The sequence below is a fragment of the Aplidium turbinatum genome, chromosome 3 (genome assembly GCF_918807975.1).
Source record: "Aplidium turbinatum chromosome 3, kaAplTurb1.1, whole genome shotgun sequence".
NCBI lineage: Eukaryota > Metazoa > Chordata > Ascidiacea > Aplousobranchia > Polyclinidae > Aplidium > Aplidium turbinatum.
In genome coordinates this window covers 27,899,263-27,917,629 of record NC_137474.1, presented here as the reverse complement: position 1 = coordinate 27,917,629, position 18,367 = coordinate 27,899,263, and the positions used below count along the sequence as shown (strand labels likewise).

The 18,367-nt window shown below is 38.1% G+C and overlaps 1 protein-coding gene across 3 annotated transcripts in view; it reads left to right on the top strand.

Moving 5' to 3' along the window:
• The window catches only part of LOC145767090 (NACHT, LRR and PYD domains-containing protein 12-like), a 34,791-nt gene extending 23,989 nt beyond the window's left edge, over positions 1 to 10,802 (top strand). Inside the window, exons 4-10 of one of the 3 annotated variants that reach the window (XM_082578842.1) lie at positions 410 to 517; positions 839 to 2,553; positions 3,032 to 3,190; positions 5,607 to 5,762; positions 6,426 to 6,602; positions 8,406 to 8,567; positions 8,932 to 10,802. In XM_082578842.1, the coding sequence (XP_082434968.1) occupies positions 410 to 517; positions 839 to 2,553; positions 3,032 to 3,190; positions 5,607 to 5,762; positions 6,426 to 6,602; positions 8,406 to 8,567; positions 8,932 to 8,991 (2,537 nt within the window). In that variant the 3' untranslated portion in view covers positions 8,992 to 10,802. Of the gene's footprint in view, positions 1 to 409; positions 518 to 838; positions 2,554 to 3,031; positions 3,191 to 5,606; positions 5,763 to 6,422; positions 6,603 to 8,405; positions 8,568 to 8,785; positions 8,905 to 8,931 lie in introns of those variants that run through there. The other 2 variants (XM_082578841.1, XM_082578843.1) reach the window with 2 other exon arrangements.
• Positions 10,803 to 18,367: the final 7,565 nt, after the last annotated feature.

The following is an 18,367-nucleotide window of genomic DNA, read 5'->3' as shown; positions in this document are numbered from 1 at the left end:
AGCGACCATCATCCGACTTCATATACTGGCAACACAAAATTGGAAGAGCTGAAGATCGCATAGCCTACTCTGCGTCTGCAAGCTCGGAGAAGAAATGGCAGAGCATGTTTTGCTGGAATGCCTGCTCAGTTATGTATCCATGTCCACTGTCCAGCTGACCGTTTCTGAGACCACCGTGAAGGAACCGAATGGAATAAATAGCAATGAAAAAAGCATTGGCAGACGAGGAGCACTATTTGAAGCCAAATCCGGCCAGAAGTTGCTCAGCAGCAGCACACTGTTTTGCATAAGGCTGGCCTTGTCGAAATGTTATGATTCATCGTAGATCGCTTTGAGATGTTTCCAATACAGACCACCTTTGTGAATTTGACACAAACCTCGATTTTCATGACTTTACTTTTTGGTTCAGGTCATTCAACAGAACGCAGTGCAATCCATCATTGTGGCAAACCTGCGGAAATCTGTGATAGCTGTGGAAGCACTGACCACTCCACCCGAGACTGTTTATCTAACTCCAGTGAGTATTATACATTTTCTTGAAAGTGATGTGCATTGATTGTTTACCAAGCTCAACATATTTTCTGAAACTACTTGGTTATTTTAATTTTGACAAAATTTGACTGCCTCAGAGGAAATTTGCTTGGTATGTCAAAACATATTTGTGACACGAAAGTACTGTAGTTCTTCAATCTTCAGTGTGTAATGTTCATAAATGTGTCATTTTGCAGTTTGTGATTGGTGTAATATGCAATTGATATCACTTCTAAAGTTTTAGCTATATGGATATGGTTTCCAGTGTTGTAATAGGAAATTCATCTTGCGTTCTTGTTATCATTAGTTGACATGATGAAGTCATCGTTGAAGAGTCGTGCTGAAGGTGAATGCAAAAAGATGACAATCCCGATCAAATCGAATCTCAAAATCAATCCGGTCACACTTCAGCTCACGACAAACGTGGGACGCAAGGTAGAAAACCTAGATGGAAAAGGACATTACAATAAACGAAGTGACTTTGCAAATGTGATGAAGCCAGTTGAAGGTGGCATTGAGCTGAGTAACATATTTGAGCTTTCAACTGCAGAAGCCCGAAGTAGATTTTCCGAAGAAGATGGAATGGCAGAACTATATGGAAACACAGTTGCTTTGATTGGCCAAGCAGGCATTGGCAAGACAACACTCGCTAGAAAGATGCTTCAACTTATTTTAAATAAAGACGTCCTTGGTGAGACCGAATTTGTATTCTACATTCCCTTTCGACAAGTTAACTTTAGTGAAGAAACAACTTTACTTAAATTTGCTTTGACTGGATGCACCGGATGGTTACACAGTGATGCTTCTGATATAAAACTCTTAAAAAAGCTTCAAACGAACCACAATGTTGTGTTCATTTTTGACGGTCTCGATGAAGCTAACACTAGTGCTCTGTCTAGTCCTACTCCTCACTGCAATATGTTCAGCTCACAAAAGCCCGACTTGTTCCTAGCCAGGATTTTGACTGGTGACTTCTTTCCAAAAGCTAAAAAGCTGATCACATCACGACCTAGGCAGCTATTTGAGTTGCATCCAGACCATCGCCCTACGTTTGTAATTGACATCTTAGGCTTGAATAAAAGCGCACAACACAACATTTGTGAGCAGATCTGTGGAAATTTTTCCGAGAAAGTGATAAAATATTTGGAAGTCCACCAGGATATTTCTGCCTGCTGTTACGTTCCCGTGAATTGCATCATAACAATGAGCATTCTTCATGATCGGTTAAAAGATTGCGGCACAGTGGACGTACAATCGCTCACTGATATCTTTGTGCAGTCCCTCGATGATTTTGTAAGAACGGAACACGTGAGGGAAAAACAAGAAGATATTTGGAAACTTGGTCAATTAGCCTGGAATGGCTTTTCAAAAAACAGAATTGTTTTTGACGAAACTGATATTAAAATAGCCAATATTGATGAAAAGGCATTTCAGGCTTTTCTTTGCACTTACGTGAAAGGCAAGGTACGAGGGTCAATTCTGCAAGGAGATAAGAAAAGTAGCTTTTCTCATTTGACGTGGCAAGAGCTATTTGTGGCTGTTCACATCATGGTATCAGAGCCATTGAAGACACTAAACAACTATATTCGTGACAAGGAAATGAGAAAACCTCTATGGGAGGTGATAAGCAAGTTTATGTTCGGACTTTGCAATTCTCGTGTCATGGAAAGACTCGAGACAATCTTGCAGCCCAAAGTACCGATTAGCTGGGATTCAAAGAAAGATGCCTTGTATAAATTGATTCACCAGTCTTTGAAATCAACTTTTTCATCTGCAGAACTCTTCAGATTATTCGCTTGGATTCGTGAAGCTAATGACGACAAATTAAATGAAAGAATCTTGGATGTTTTTCCAATTCTGATCGATTTTGACGACCAGGTCTTCCCTACGGACATTACCAGTGTAACTTACTTTATGAAATATGCTGCCAAGCCATGGAGCATCCAACTCGGTCTCCATGCCATCATAGATCAAGACAGCTTCCATCTTTTATGCAAACAGATATCATCGTTTCCACATAAGGTGAGCTTGTTCTCTGATCGCATTGCTTGACTACTCTCGACGTTCGTGACAAGTCACCAAGCTCGCAGAAAATTTCATGCACATAGTCCATGGCTGGACCTTTGTGCCTTTGAGCGGATATTCACTTAGTTGGCAATATAGTATGTTTGTACCTGTCGCATGGCTTTTAATAGGAATCATGCATAACACTCTTACAGACGATTAAATGTGACTATGTTGCTCCAGTCTTTTACCATTAAAATACCTTAATCTCAGAAGCAAAATAGTTTAAACGATTGATCAATGTGATCAAACAGTAAATTGAGTCAAAAATGCAGAAGCTAAACTAATAGTAAGTTTCTAGTTTTATCTTTTAGTAGTACCAGACTTTTTAATTCATAGTTTTACTGGATAATAACGAATCATTTTTGTAATGAAAGCGTCTAAGTTTAAAGCAACTCTTGCTCACAGCTGTACATGGACGCCATATTGTGTTTAGGTGCAAAAGGTTTCGTTATTGTTCAAAAATATTCCCGGGGTGGCCACATCGTTAGCCGAGTGTGTAGATAAGATCGAGGAATTGAATTTGTGTTATTGTGGCCTGAAAAGTCCCGATGTCGAGATGCTTGCGAATAAAATCGTCAACTTCACACAGCCGGTGAGTTAAGCATGTACTACTGTACGTACAAGGTCAGTTTTTTCGCTGTATTATTATGTGATTTATCATGAAAAGTGAAAGAGCACTGCTGTGCTTGCCAAACCATTGAACTTATTATTATCATAATATGAGCCAACAGTTTATATCAGGATGAAAAGAAAGCGTAAACTGTTGTTACTTCGCGGTAGTCTCAAAAATCAATGCGTAGTAATTTTCCGCTTGATTGAAAAGTAGACCCTTTAAGTGTGCTGAAATTATAATCAAGCTGAGCGAAAGTTATCTCAATTCACTTCATGTACTTATAAACTGAAAGGGAATCGACGAGTCTTTCGTTTGGCTATGTTGGTTTCATTTGTCCATGCAATGAATATTGTCAGCATGCAAACATTTTTTTCTTTGGGTCCCTTGGTGGCCAATCAATCCATTTGGGAATCACTGCAATAAGCAGTATCTAAGCGAAAAATAGCGCAAACACAATGCTAAACTGAGCAGTGAGCAAGGTCGTTGATCGCGGAGTAACATTTACGAAATAAGAAAGAACCAGCTGCATGATTCATGTCTGAAATATGACCTGAAAAAAGATGGTCGGGATGGATTTATCTTGAGGCAGTCGGCAAGGGGTGATCGAAAGTAAAAAGGATAAGAAGTTTGTTCTGGATTAAACCAAAAAGTGAAGAATCCTTACAAAATTTTGTTTAACTCTAATGATGCAGTAATTCAGATTTTAACGCTTAAACCTGGAACACTGATAAAAGCAAGCAATAGTACCGGTATAAATTATCATGACTCTGAACGTGAACAGTGTTGAGCGTTCTTTCATTTTCTTGCGAGCAAATTCAACGACCATTTGCTATTCACTTCTTTCTACTTGAACCCTGATGAGGTTCCTACTCACCTACAGCTAATTGAGCTTCTCTGCGAAGTCGACAGCAGCATCTTTCTTTCTTGCCCATTGACCAGCAGCTGCATAAAAACAAACTTTCAGAAATGTAAAAGTTTGCAAAAAAAATACTGAGCTTCGGTTCAACATATTTGTGGGAGCAGACGTTTTCGGTTATGAAATTGAACAAGAACCGCCTGAGATCAGAGCTGAGCGACTCTCATCTACGTGATATTTTACGCTTGTCTTCCACTAATCTCGAACCAGACTTCATATGGGCACAGAAATCAGGACGTCAGTTTCATCCTTTACTTTAAGATAGCAACTTGCTTATTCAAAGTTTCTGGACGTGTTATTTCTTGTGGGAAAACAGATAACTTATACAGCCTAACTTATCATATCCCGTGATATGCATCTGCAACAAAATATTTATAAACCTGCATATTGCTTTGTTGTATGAAAAGGACGTTAAATAATAAAATAGTGCTAAAGCTATATGCATCTTTCTTTACGCAAAACAAGATTGTCAGAGGCTGTTGGCCCACGGGTACTTCCGCATCATCAAATCTGGCCGCCTGAAAATAAATTTGGACACCCCTGGTCTAGAGAATACATTGGGGTGGTGGTCACGCAACATCTGTTATGACGTCATAAAGGTAAAGAATGCACAGCTCTGACAATGGCCAGACGCTTGAGCAAAACTAACGCAATTTATTTTGCTGAGGGTGCCTGCCAATAAAGCTCTTATTCATTTGATGGTTGCACTCAACCTGAGGAATTGCCGCTTTTCATGGCAAGGACTACAATCGTCATTTGGTGTGAGCGAGCCTATCTATCAATACATTAGACCAGAGGTGGGCAAGCTACGGCTTGCGGGCCGCATGCGACCTGAGACAATTTTCTGTGCGGCCCGCGAAAGTCTAAAGCAATTATGTCAAAAAAATAACATTGCTTGAAAGTTTTTATTGTTACAATAACTTTATTAAACCTTTTATTCATTTATTTCATCTTGATAAAGATAAATTATAGTCTTTTTATCGCATTGCAGTGGTTTGTTCCCCCAGCCACATTGTGTTCTTTAGTGATGTGCAGTTTTAGCAAAATATATAGAGACAAACGTGTTATATATCTTTTATATAATTTATTAAATCTCCATTTCTTTGGTCACAAAAATTAAATAAAAGCTGGTGTTTTGACTATTTTAGATTTTATGTTTTGGCTTATAATCTTAATTATACTATAGTGCGGCCCAAATTCAGATTCTGAACGAGGCCCTCGAGATAAAAAGTTTGCCCATCCCCTGTATTAGACGAAAATATTTTAGATTTAATACTTTTGTTCGATTCCAAACTGCACTGACAGCTCAGACGTGCTCGTGGTTGCCTGTGCGGCAGCCACCAACACTAGAAGTGATTTAGATTTTATTCATAAAGATTATTTCGCCCTGACTGTCGTATTGTCACACATTGTATATTTCCCCACCTGTTTTTCTTCCATCTGGTGAACAATCTTATACAATTCTTGTATTTCTTACAGATGAAGAAACTCGATTTAAGTTACAACAACATCGGTAATGACGGCCTGCTTGCTATTACAAAGTGTCTCGGCAAGATTAGCGAGTTACATCTCCGTGGCTGTGGCTTCACGCATACGGGTGCGGAGGCTTTCAAAGATATCATCACTCATGACTCAGTAAGTGTGAAAATTCTTCCTGACATACTTTAGTGTGAAAACTTCACAATGTGTGAAGTAATGTAACTTCACAATGTGTGAAGTAAGTGTGAAAACTTGCCTTTTTTGTGACATTGGCTACCTACCAGTCTTGATGTTTACACATTTACAGCTCCGGTACAACTGGGGTTGCGAGCTCTAGCTTCATTTAACTTTTACTTTAAAAAGTATTTGAGTCCCGAGCCAAAGTAGCGTTCTCTGAATTTTAATCTTTATAACTTCAACACAATTTCCAACAAATTCCTTAAAATGTGAGGTTTTCTACATCAACCTTGGAAAGTTTTGGTTGCCTATTTAACGTTAAAGTTTTTTCTTACTCTTCATGACTGCAGAAGATGCAGCTTCAGAAAATCAAGAAATTTATCTTCTCTTCGCAATTACAAAGTTAGTGAAGTCTACCGGTCGTTTTGTAGTTCACGAACTTTATTTTCCAAGTTTGGATTTGGCAAAATTTCCGAGTTTTATGCTCACATAGCTCCTGATGCGAATGAATAAATTTGTTTTGGTTTGTTTGTATTTACAATGTTTATTGCTCGAGCGATTTTATCAGTGGGGTGCAGTGCAGGTTGTCTGAGTAACTTTATTGTTTATCACCTTCCACACATCTGTTGCGTTTGCAAGCAGATGGCATCGGTTCGGTTGAACGTGCTTGACCTCAGTGGGAACGACCTATGCAGTGGTGGACGATGTTTTATCGAGGATCACTTGCAACATTTCGAAAGGTTGGAGTTGAGGGACATCGGAATTATTGACGCTGGAGCGAAGACACTTGCGAAGAAAGTTATGTTGCTAAGACAATCGGTAAGCTATCTTTTACCGTCGGCACTGTTCCACTCTATGTGGCCAACAATATAATACGACGTAGCCAACAACTCAAACGATGAACTCCTGGCTTTGTTAACCATGGAAAGATCTAGCGACGATCGTTCGAGTTATTGGTATGAGTTTCAGGGTTGGAAAAAATCATGATTTTTTTTATTTAAATCGGATTTTTTTGGTTTAAATCAGATTTTTTTGATTTTTTTTATATAAAAAAGCGTCGAGTCTACTTTGGGGAAGAGATCATTTTAGTAAGATGGCAGAATTATTTTTAACCCCTTAATTGATTGAAAGGCTTTGCTTTGCAAGTGTTTAATCATTTTTATTATCATATTGTAGGCTAGCCTGTCTATTGTCTATTGCACATATTTTTAGGTAGGTGTGATATGTTGCTTTATACTAAATCATAATGTGCATATTGAGATTGAGGTACGTCTCAGACTGTCATCTCACTACACTAAGATCTTTCCTTACGTTTGAGCACACATTACTTTGCTTTTTTGCTCAACTGATGCATAGCCTACAACCAGACTTTTTTGCAAAGAAACTTTAACTGTGGTGTGTAATATAATTATGTTACCGACGTACCATATTAAAACAATAAAAGTTCAGATGACACAAAATTGCAGTTTATTTTGCATTGAGAAGTTTGTACATAAATACAAGCTCGCCAGCTTTTGCAGTGCCCAATCGATTTCGAACTTCTGATTGAACCAGACCAAAAGTGGAAAAAACTCGCTCACAAACTATGTTTAGTGAACAACACTGTTTGTGAACTGCCAAGTAAACTAAGTTGCCTTTCAAAACATGCATAGCCTATAGCCTTAAGTATTTAAATATAACTTTTGTATTACAGAGAAGCAGTGAAACGTTTGTTGATGTATTTATTTTTATTTTAGCAAATAAAAAATCATTTGATTTTTTTAATTGATTTTTTTGATTTTTATTGTTTGATTTAAATCATGATTTAAATCAATGATTTAAATCATTTGATTTAAATCAACCAACCCTGATGAGTTTTTCCATGCTCATGCTATATTACAGCAATTATTATTTCAGTTTTGAATGTACGAAATACTAAGCTGGTTAAGCTGCAATGCAAGCTTGAGGGTAGCTATACACATTACTTTACCATATTACTTTACTTTACCATATTGAACTTTTAGCTGTAGGTTGGCTGGACGTTACACAATAGTAGGATTAAGGTTAGCCCACCGTGTAACAGGCCTGTGGTAGTTACTATCATGAAATTTGTTATTAGTTCTATCCTTTTTCAGTCGCTGACAACTCCGACTTCAATCTAAATTAAGAGCTTGAAGTAAACAAATCACAATGGCCAGCCTGCTAGTTTGCAAAGAGATTGCCACAAACGTCACAATTTTACCGGCACATCGAAAAGGCTTGGATAATGTTTTTTCAATTTTACTCCTTGTTTCAATTTTTACTCCTTGTTTTTATTATTCTCCTTGTTAACAGCTTTGAGGTAAAACAAAAACTAGAGTGATTACATTAGAAATTATCAAGTTTTTGAAATTTTAAATAAATTTGGAAATTTTTGGTGGAAATCACTTTAACATTTAGCCTACAAATTGACAAATCCAAGTTATCATAACTTTGTCAATTTTTTCTCAATTTCTACACTGCATGTAGCTTTTCAATTCAGGTTGGTAAGCTCAATAAATCTACCATATTGCAATTTGACGTTTCATGATGTGATGAAAAATTTCTGATTTACGTGAGCATTGATGTGATTCATTAGGCTCGATTCATTCTTGTTGGTTTCAGATAAAGCTGCTTGATCTGAGTGAAAACAACCTTGGCGATGCAGCCGCTGTCTCCATGTCTGGTTGTATGAAGAAGATTGAGGAGTTGGATCTGAGTTACTGCTTCATTAGCAAGCGAGGTGCCAACTCCATCAACGACAGCCTGTCTGCACTACCTGCTCCAGTGAGTCGCGCTTTATCCACGATGTTCATGTTGAAAGTGATTTTGTTTGTGACGCCACTGTCTTGTCATGATGCTTAAATTGAACCGATTGATTTTCAATTCAATGCCCATCGTGGTGCATTAAACAAGAGACGCTGGTCAATGAAAATCTCTTTTACGTGCTTTGCTTCTATATGAACAACTTTAAAACCGCCTGACTGATGTATTTGTTAAAACAGTAACTGGACAAAAAAATCTTGCAATGCCTTTCCTACAAGAGCGTGGTCTCGTCTTAACCCCACTCGGTGCGCGGCAGAATGGCTGCGCTACGCATAATCTTTCATTCTCTGGAGTGAGCATCATTTCCTTGATTTGTCGTTGACAGAGACCGAGAGCAACCGGTTTGTTGAATCAGCGTAACATTAAGTTCCGACCGAAGAAGTGATGAACGGAAGCGAACGAACTCGGCTGCTGTTCCAAGGCGATTGAAGTCTTTGTTGAATATTATCGACGGTTACTGAGTTTTGTTGCGGTGATTAGTTGCTATTTGTACGCAAATTAGTGTTTATGTTTAATATATATATCTCTAGCAGCTGTAGTAAATTATTAGGCCTACTATTCGTGTTTTACGTTTTGAGCATCGTTTGTGACATCGTGACTTTTATGCATGATTGATGAATTACTTTATTTGACTTATTTACCCCGAAAAGTGATTCTTATTTGCAGAATGTGAACTATTATTATTATCAATGTATTAAGTCTATCTCTAAATTGTGCCTGAATAAAGTGCAGGCCATTCATGTGTAGCAGTCTGGACTGGCAATACTAGTTAGATAATTCGATGTCAGAGCAAAATGATGGCTATTCTAATCGAATTAGTATTGCCAAAATTGCCACCGTATCTGTACCGAGTATTTTTCATCAAACTGACTAGAATGAGCTCTCTCACAAGTGAGAAAATAATCAATTTGCCTCCATACATACTGAGGTTGTTTTGCGTATTGCAACACGCTGGTGCCAAAAACATTAATGAAACTTGAACATCTGCATGTGATTAGCGCCTAATATTTAAGATGAAGCACTCTTGCATTGATCATGTGACGCTTGTATGTTTTGCAATTAGTTCTTTATCCCACATAGTTGGTTAGAATGAATTGTAATAAGCTTATAATTTAGAAAATGTTCAGTAGCCGGTCTTGATGTGCATAATGGGCCAACTAGTAGCGTTTGTGTTTTACATTCATTGCTTATATCCCAGAGTGTAATTTTTTACTGCTATGTGTTCTGATGAGCTAAGATTCTTATCAACAAGCCAATGCTATGAATCGTTGTTACTGGTTCTATCCATTGCCTTCCAATTAAGTTGGAATACCATTCTCCACTTGCCTGGTTGCAAGTAGTTCCAGTTAGCTCTATGTTGTTGACATATGCAAAGGAAATCGTCCTACATTTGCTGTACTAGATTGAACAGTTCGGTATTTCGTACGTAGTTGTTTTAAGAATGTAGACTCGTGCGCAGTTCAGCTAAACTTTGTCTGATAATGAAGTGTGTTGATAGAGCGTTGTATCCATGGCAGATATGCGTTCTCTCAACGCTTTATAAAACAGGAACAGCCGTATGGGGGCGCCACCACGTCACCAAGTAGGGTAAAGCGGGCAAAAAGCTAAATTTTATTTGTTTTTCATCTCCTGGTCAAACTGGTTGGTTGGTTTTGAATCTTTATCCTCGGACTGACAAAGCCTTGATTGGTTATTCCTGGTAGTTTCGCATACTTGTAGAGGCTCTTGACGCAGGGCCGGTTACCGAGATTGACAGAGTGAAGTTTCCGATTGTTGAAGTGTTGTTACCGGGGTATTATTCCATTCACTAGGTGCCGCTGAATGGAGAGCAGTCCTGAAATGCGTTGCTCAAGCGCACACCCCGAGAGTCGAACCAGCGCCGCGTGATTTTGAGCCGGGCGCGTAAGCACTGAGCTAACGGGGCGGACTATAACTTCGATTTGAATAAAATTTCGCCAGTTGGGCCTCAGAACTTTGGTTTATCGTTTGTTGATCGTCTTTTTCAGAACATTGAACACTTTATTTGTTATGTGTTGCTATCGTGCCTTATTTTCAACTGATTGTCCTGCTTTGGTATCATGCACTTTATCACATCCGCATTTTGTCGCTTCTACCTTTTTCTAGACCTCTGCTTTGTTTGGCATGGCTATATTGTGTTTTGTTGTGATGGTCAGAAATAAAAGGAAACTGAACTGACATCAAGAAGGAAGCTGTTAAACTTCAGGGCAAAGTTGTTACAGAGCTATTTCATATAGAAACAAATCATTTTTTTCTGTAGCCGGTGCATCGTAAATTGTCATTGATTTCCCCGGTTTTTGTGTGACCAGACATGAAATCTTGTCGAAATAAGTTTTAAAGGGTCCAAAAATTATTCAATCTGTGGCTCCAATTTGTAGAATGAATGGAGAGGGATGGATAATATTATTTCCTGTGTACCTCACTTTATTACCCTAAATGTATTATTTTGCTGAGTGCACTCGGAAAGCTCAAAGACTTGCTTCTATCTGAAAAAAAAAGACCTTCACAATTGACGTTTCCGTTTCGTACCGAGTTTCATGCGATGACACCACCACAGCTAAAATTTATCATCGGAGTCGTGTTTGTCATTCTTGTTGGTACCAACGTGACTTGATGTTTCCCGCAATAGTTGAATGATTTCTGCTTTGATTATTTCACGCATTGTTTTCATGAAAAATCTCCAAAAACGAGTCATTTTTTCACTTTATATTGGAAAGTAGGCTAGCCGGTAGCAGGAATGCGACTGAAAGAAATGTAGCGCTTCTCCGTTACCACTACATCGAAAAAAGTAGTGCCGCTAATGCAGCCGCTACTCCAACAAAAAAGTAACGGCGTTACCACTACTTTTACCAAAAACGTAGCACCGCTACAAAAGTAGCACGATACTGCCTGCTTCTGTGTGTAGTTAGTGACCTGTTCCAATTGTTCTTTTTCCTGCTTGATTTTTATTTTTTTGTTTTAATTGCTTTTTTCAATCAACATTGTCTTCTAAGTTAGTTTCATTTTGTACTTATTGCTGATATCATTGATTTAGTTCTTTCTTGCAGTTTTTTCTCTGTATTAGCCAGAATGACAGTGTCATCCAGTGGTGGCCTTAAGGTTTTGTGGGCCCTGGGCAAGAAATAGTATGAGGGCCCCCTACAGCCCGGTATCGACAGATTAAAGTATAGCCTACGCAAACTCAAATAACCATAAGTCACAATAACACAAAAAGGAATTAACACGATACAACAACACACAGCGATGGTAATCGAGAAAGGTGTATTTTATGCTGTGACATCTTCACATCACTCTGATGCTGTGTTGTACCACCACACCCAGTGCCCTCCGAGTCTAACACCACCCGTCTGCAGCACTTACACAAAATGCACCTTTCTAGCTTTTATTGCGGCAAACTCTTTAAGAGAAGCATTGTCCAATGTTTTGCCGACGTTGTCCTCAATTGAAACAACAGCTAGTCCAACCAAACGTTATTGGCCCATTGTAGAGCGAAGGTAATTTTTTTATCAACTTTAGTTTAGAAAATGATTTTTCCCCTGAAGCTGCAGTAGGCCTAACTGGCACAGTAAGAAATAGCCTTTGTAACAAACACAGGTTAGGGTACACAACTTTCAGTTTGTTTTGATAACAGATACTGTAGAACAGAGAGAACTGTGGTTTCTTTTGTTTTCAATGGTGAATATATTCTTGCGAAGCTCTGCACTTCAGTGGAAAGTTCTTCACTGTCTTGGGTTGCTTCAGAGCATTTTTTAACATATTTTCTGCTGTGATGAAGGTCGGCAAACAAATATCACACACAAAACCATACTTTTTTGGAACTCCATGATTTTTTCAAACCTATCATCCATCTTGGAAATAGCTTCATCTAAGAGAGCATTAAAAAAGTCTATTCTAAATGCTTCCTTGCTGCTTCCATTGCATCCAGCATCCTCGTCTGTATCTTCAAACAAGAATCTCTTGCGTTTCCGTCGACGGGTTTCTGGAAAGGAAGCTTGCACAGGGTCATCAAAAGACATTGCTTTCATTTCAGCAATCTTTATAGCATCTTCGAAGCCACTTTCTCTATATTCCAACAGAAAGTTTCTTTTTCCTTGTATTAATGTAATTGCAGAGTCAAGTGACATGCTGGTACTCTGTATTAGCTTGCTGACCATATTAATTTGATTGAGTATGGTATGCCATATGACCGTGCTCACAATAAACTTGAACGAATGAAGCTCATTTTGCTAGTGCTTAATGTAAATTTTGTTTGTGCATACTTTGGATAAGCGCGGGCCCCAGCAATTTGTGGGCCCTGGGCGGTCGCCCAGTTTGAAATACCCAAATAGTATTTCAAAAAAAAAATTTTTTTTTTTAATACTATTGTGAGTGCTAACCTTAGGGCTACCATATGTTCTCTTTTTTGAGGAAAAATAAATTGTCCTCCGAGGACACCCAAAAATGCTCAAATGTCCTCTTTTTTTACATTTTCAGTTTTCTTTCTCATATTTTTTCACAGGATTTCATTGCCATGTGAATTTTTCGCAATTTCCAACCATTTCTGTATCAATGCAACATGTTGATTTATAGATTTTCAAAAAAACATTGGCGTACTATTTGATCTGTTGTTCTAAACAATCTTAGACGTTCATTTTTTTGTCGTATCCAGGCTTACACCCGGTGGTTGAAGATTTAGATTAAAGGCATACTAAATGAAACTTTCAAACGGGAATTAAGCATTAAAATGAGTAAACTGAACATTCAAGAATACATTTCAAAAAAAATTACCGAAAAAAATTTGTTTTCAATAGCGCTGGTAAGGCCCAAAGTCCAATGTTTCATTTTTTTCAAAATGACCAAAAAGTGCAAACACTGCTCGAGAATACGTCACTAAAGACAGCAATAACAAAAGCCATGTTACCACATCTGATGTTTTGAGCAAACTGTCTGATGTTTTGATGTTGAAATGTGTTGTTTTGATGTACATACATACATACATAGCCTACAGTCAAATCCCCCGCAGTAACAATTGTTGCGCGATTAGCTGATTGCTATAGTCTTTAGTGACGTAACTGTACGGTCGCACGCTTCGCTGCTCAGGTCAAATCTCGTTTTGAAAGCTCTGGAAAAATCACGCGCGCAATGGTGGTCAGACCGCAATGGGGCAAAATTTTATTGAAAATCGTTTTATGGTAGCATGTTAAACACAAAGAACGTGAAAAATCGCCAAGTCAGGTTTTTCCTTTAGTATCCCTTTAAGTGGACGGGAAGGTAAGGAAGCCAGTTTTTGTGTCCACATTCAGAGACGTTCATTGAAACACAATGGCAGTCAGCGATGAGTGTGAGCAGAGCTACAAATCCACTTGTGAGGGAATTTCCTCATTGGAGGAGATCTGATCAACAATTTATAAAAAAGAAAAATTGGGACAAACTAAAAAAATTAAGAAAATCAAAAAAATGAGTAAATCACAAAGAAATAAAACATTAAAAAACGCAAAAACTTGCAAAAGAGTTTGACATATTTACATTTTAAGGTTCTCACACTTTTACAATAAATTATTGTTTTACCCAGCAGATCTATTTTATATTGATTCAGCGCTTGTAGACGTTGCTGATTACCAACTTAATAGCTTGGCTAATTTGTCAAGTGAAACAATATCCAACTATGCATATAGCCCAGTGGTTCCCAACCTTGCGGCACCCTATCAAAGAGATAAATAATTTGCGGCACCCTGGCCAAACTGGATCATTTTTTATGAGGTTACTGTATTAAAAATAACACAGAATGAGTTGTACAGTAGGGGAGACTCAGGTAAGTTGGCCCAATAGGCAAGTTGGCCCACTCTAAATAATTTTTTAATTACAATAGTTATTGTTATGTATCGTACACATACTGAGAAAGTGCTGTTGAAACTACCTTATCACCAGGTTGGGAGGCTCTAGTAAGCAGAATAAACATGTGAGCACGATTTTTGTATGAAAAATTATGATTTTTGAAATTTTTGGATTTTAGAATTTTTTAGATGTCGAGTGAGTTTTTTCTTACTGTATTAGAAAGATTATTATTTAGTGAGTGCAGCGCTAGTGTGGTTATCAAGACTCACTTTGACGGTGAAACCGTTGCCAGAAGCTCGATAGTTTGACATAAATTTAAGTTTTTACAATATGGTTGCCATTCAGGGAAGTTGGCCCATTTCGTGGGTGGGTACGTTGGCCACCATGGCCAACTTGCCTTCATGAGGTATTATATAGAATGATAATAATTGACTAATTAATACGATGACTTATTTTTTTTGCAAGATTGAAGTAGCCTATCATCAAGTATCCAAAGTAAGTAAATCGCGGCTTTAGCCTACATCGGCATTAAACGATCAATAACAATAATACACTTCCTAACATCGTTTTTATGCCACAAATTGCGACAACGTATTCCTAACCCATATGGTAATAATAGAAAATAGTAAGTGATCAAGAAAACCAATCGCGGAAATGTGTATCAACCACTTCTCAAGCGACGGTCTAAAACGTACCTCGTTTAGGAGATACATTAAAAAATGTTCCGATATTGGTACCCATGCAAAAAGGGGGTTTGTAGCCTATTGCAAACAAGGTCCTACCTATCAGTATCGTTAAGGTCACCAGATCGTTAGGAATAAAGGCATGCCGTTCCAACTACAGTACATGCTGTTTGATACAACCTTTGTTATTTTCGAAAGCTTATTTGGTGTAAGATACTGATGTAAAAAAAGTTTACTGAGGTAAAATACAGCATTATAGCCTAATAGTAGTTTATATTATAAACCATACATGAATGCATACATAGAATAAATTATGTACGGTATGTATGCCTCTATAAAACCAAGAAATAATTAGAAAGAAAATAAAATTGGAGAGAAAGAGAACTTTTCCACTGTTTAATATACCGTAAATGGACATGTTGCCCACGTGGCCAACTTACCTTTCATGGTGGGCCAAATTACCCGCACAGGAAGGCAAGATGGTCCATTTTATTTTTTTCGGAAAACTTGAAAAATTATATACCTAAGAATGTCTGTTTGATGCAAGAATATGTCCACTTCTAGAGTGATGAATTCTCTACTCTTCAATAGCATTCGCTTTAACATATGTTTTGTTATTAGCTCACAAATTCAATTTTTCATTTTGCTGGGCCAACTTACCCGAGTCTCCCCTATAGCTCGCGTAAATAAATGTATTTATTCAATAGTCAGTGTGAAATTTGGGCTTAACTTCTTGCACAAAGTCCCTTAATATCTGGGGGCACATTCGATAAAACCACCCGCATTTCTTCCTCGGCTATAAGCAGTCTTTCCCGTTTTTTAGTTTTTATGTTTGTTAATACGGAAAATTCACTCTCACATAGGTAGGCTATGACGTGGAAAACTGCAGCGAAAGCACAATAGCTTTCTTTCCAACGCAAGGATATTCATTTTGATTTTTTATCCAGAACTCGTCGAGAAGCATCTGCTTATGCATAAGATTAAAATTTCCATCGTTACGAATGTCAATTAATTCAAAACAATATGAGAGTCCAGTAAAAATGGATTTCTTACCCATGCGTTAATCCCCCCAGTGCTGGCGTGTGAATAGATTGGTTTACAACGGTTCGCAAACAATCGTGCAATTTTATAATCGTGCTGGGTCACGCAATCTGATAATCCATCACTAAAATTTGACTTTGTGCGCCGTAAAACGCAAAATAAAATCATGAAACCTGGCAATAATGATGCGTTTCAAATGTTTTTATGGAAAGAACAGCAAGAGTCAAAATCTCTTTCACGCTGTTTTTCCTGGGCGAGAAAACAAAGGCTTACCGTTAGCGACTTCCCCACTACGCGATTCTCCAGAAAGGAGCAGGGAATAACTGCGAGACGCGAAACTTAATACGCTCTGCAACTCGGTTTGAAATAAATGAATTCCGCACTTAGCGGGTTAAAGTTAGAAGAACGGGCCGCAGTATTGCAATATCTCGCGGCACCCTTGAGCATTGCAATTGGCACCCCGGTTGGGAACCACTGGCAGTGGTTCCCAACCTTTTTGACCTTGCGGCACCCTATCAAAGAGATAAATAGTTTGCGGCACCCTGGCAAAACTGGATCAATCTTATGAGGTTTCTGTATTAAAAATAACTATGAAATAACACATAGAATGAGTTGTACAGTATAGCTCGCGTAAATAAATGTATTTATTCAAAAGTCAGTGTGAAATTTAGGCTTGACTTCTTGCACAAAGTCACATAGTATCTGGGGGCACATTCGATAAAGCCACCCGCCTTTCTTCTTCGACTAAAGCAGTCGTTCTCGTTGTTTAGTTTTTATGTTCGATGATGGAAAATTCACTCTCACATAGGTTGCCTTGACGTGGAAAACTGCAGCAAAAGCACAATAGCTTTATACCTATGTAACGACCTATTTCTTCAGGTAGGCTAAGTATTTTTGTGCAGCTTTGGCGATGATGCAATGGATTTAATGACTTGGCTGGTATGACGTTATAGTTGTTATCCAACTCCTTAATTATGCTTTTTCTGAAATCTTTTCTTTGTGAAAGTTTAAGATATAAATCCTTACCAAATTTTATTAGTCCATAATTTTCATGTTCGTCAGATACGTTGTAACAGACGAAATTAGATTTTCCGAAATCCATCTTAGTTAATTAGCATTTTGTAAAATTTTACAACCACTACACTGTGGGATGGCACAACGGGTAAGGCGTTGGCTTTCCAATTATGCAAACCTAGTTCGACTTCCGGCTTGGTTGTTGATAAACACCGCTCACCTCTACCTCGGGTGTAACAAATTGGGTGGGCATAACTGCTGCAGGAAAGACGGCCGAGAGAAAGGAACTGGCCACCCTACTATCTTTAGTGCCGAAGGCTTAGTACAATGAGGACCTTACCTTCTCATACCCAACACTTGAATCAAGTATGGGACCACCTTTTACACTATCATTGGAGCCTAATTTCTGTTACATGAGGCACTCAGCAAACAAAATATGTTATTTTGCGTCGATTCAACGTCTGGCAACGTTGAATCAACGTAAAATAGCAAATTTTGCTGAAGGGTAATTCTAGACACTATGTTAATCATCCTGTTTCACTTGAAATTCGGGAATTAGCACGACAGAAAATACATAAATGCTTCTTCCGCTAGATGGCGCGCCGATCAATAATTGCCCCAGTGAAAAAGGCCTTTCCCCACGTCCGAATTTTGCCGAATTTTAGATTTGGGATGTCAAACAGGTAACCCATCTTTTTATGAAGAAAAATGGTTGTTATCAAAAATGTCCGGGTCCGGCTATTTTTATGTCAATTCTTACTCGCCTATGGGGCTTAATTGACCTCATTTTGGGGGTATAACCCCTAAAATTCACAATATTAACATCATAAGGTATAAAACCAAGTGTCTTTCGTATATATTTCAAAACGTCTGCAAATATTTTGGAAAATCAACGAAGTATGTAAGATATAATATCTACACAGCATAACATTTGCTTATTAGGTTAAAATGTATCACTATGAAATATTGTACGCAGGGTGGATTGGCGGCTAATCATTAGCCTACTGGGAATTCGAAAACGTTCCCGGTTGGCCGGTCAGAGGGTCACTGTCCTGTTTTATGTACAAAAGAAAATTTTATTTGAAATATAATAGTCGTAGCGCTATATCCTTATTCTTTGTTTGAATAACACTGATAATGATTCAAGTTACAAATCGAAGCTTGCTATACAAATACGTACAATGTCTAATT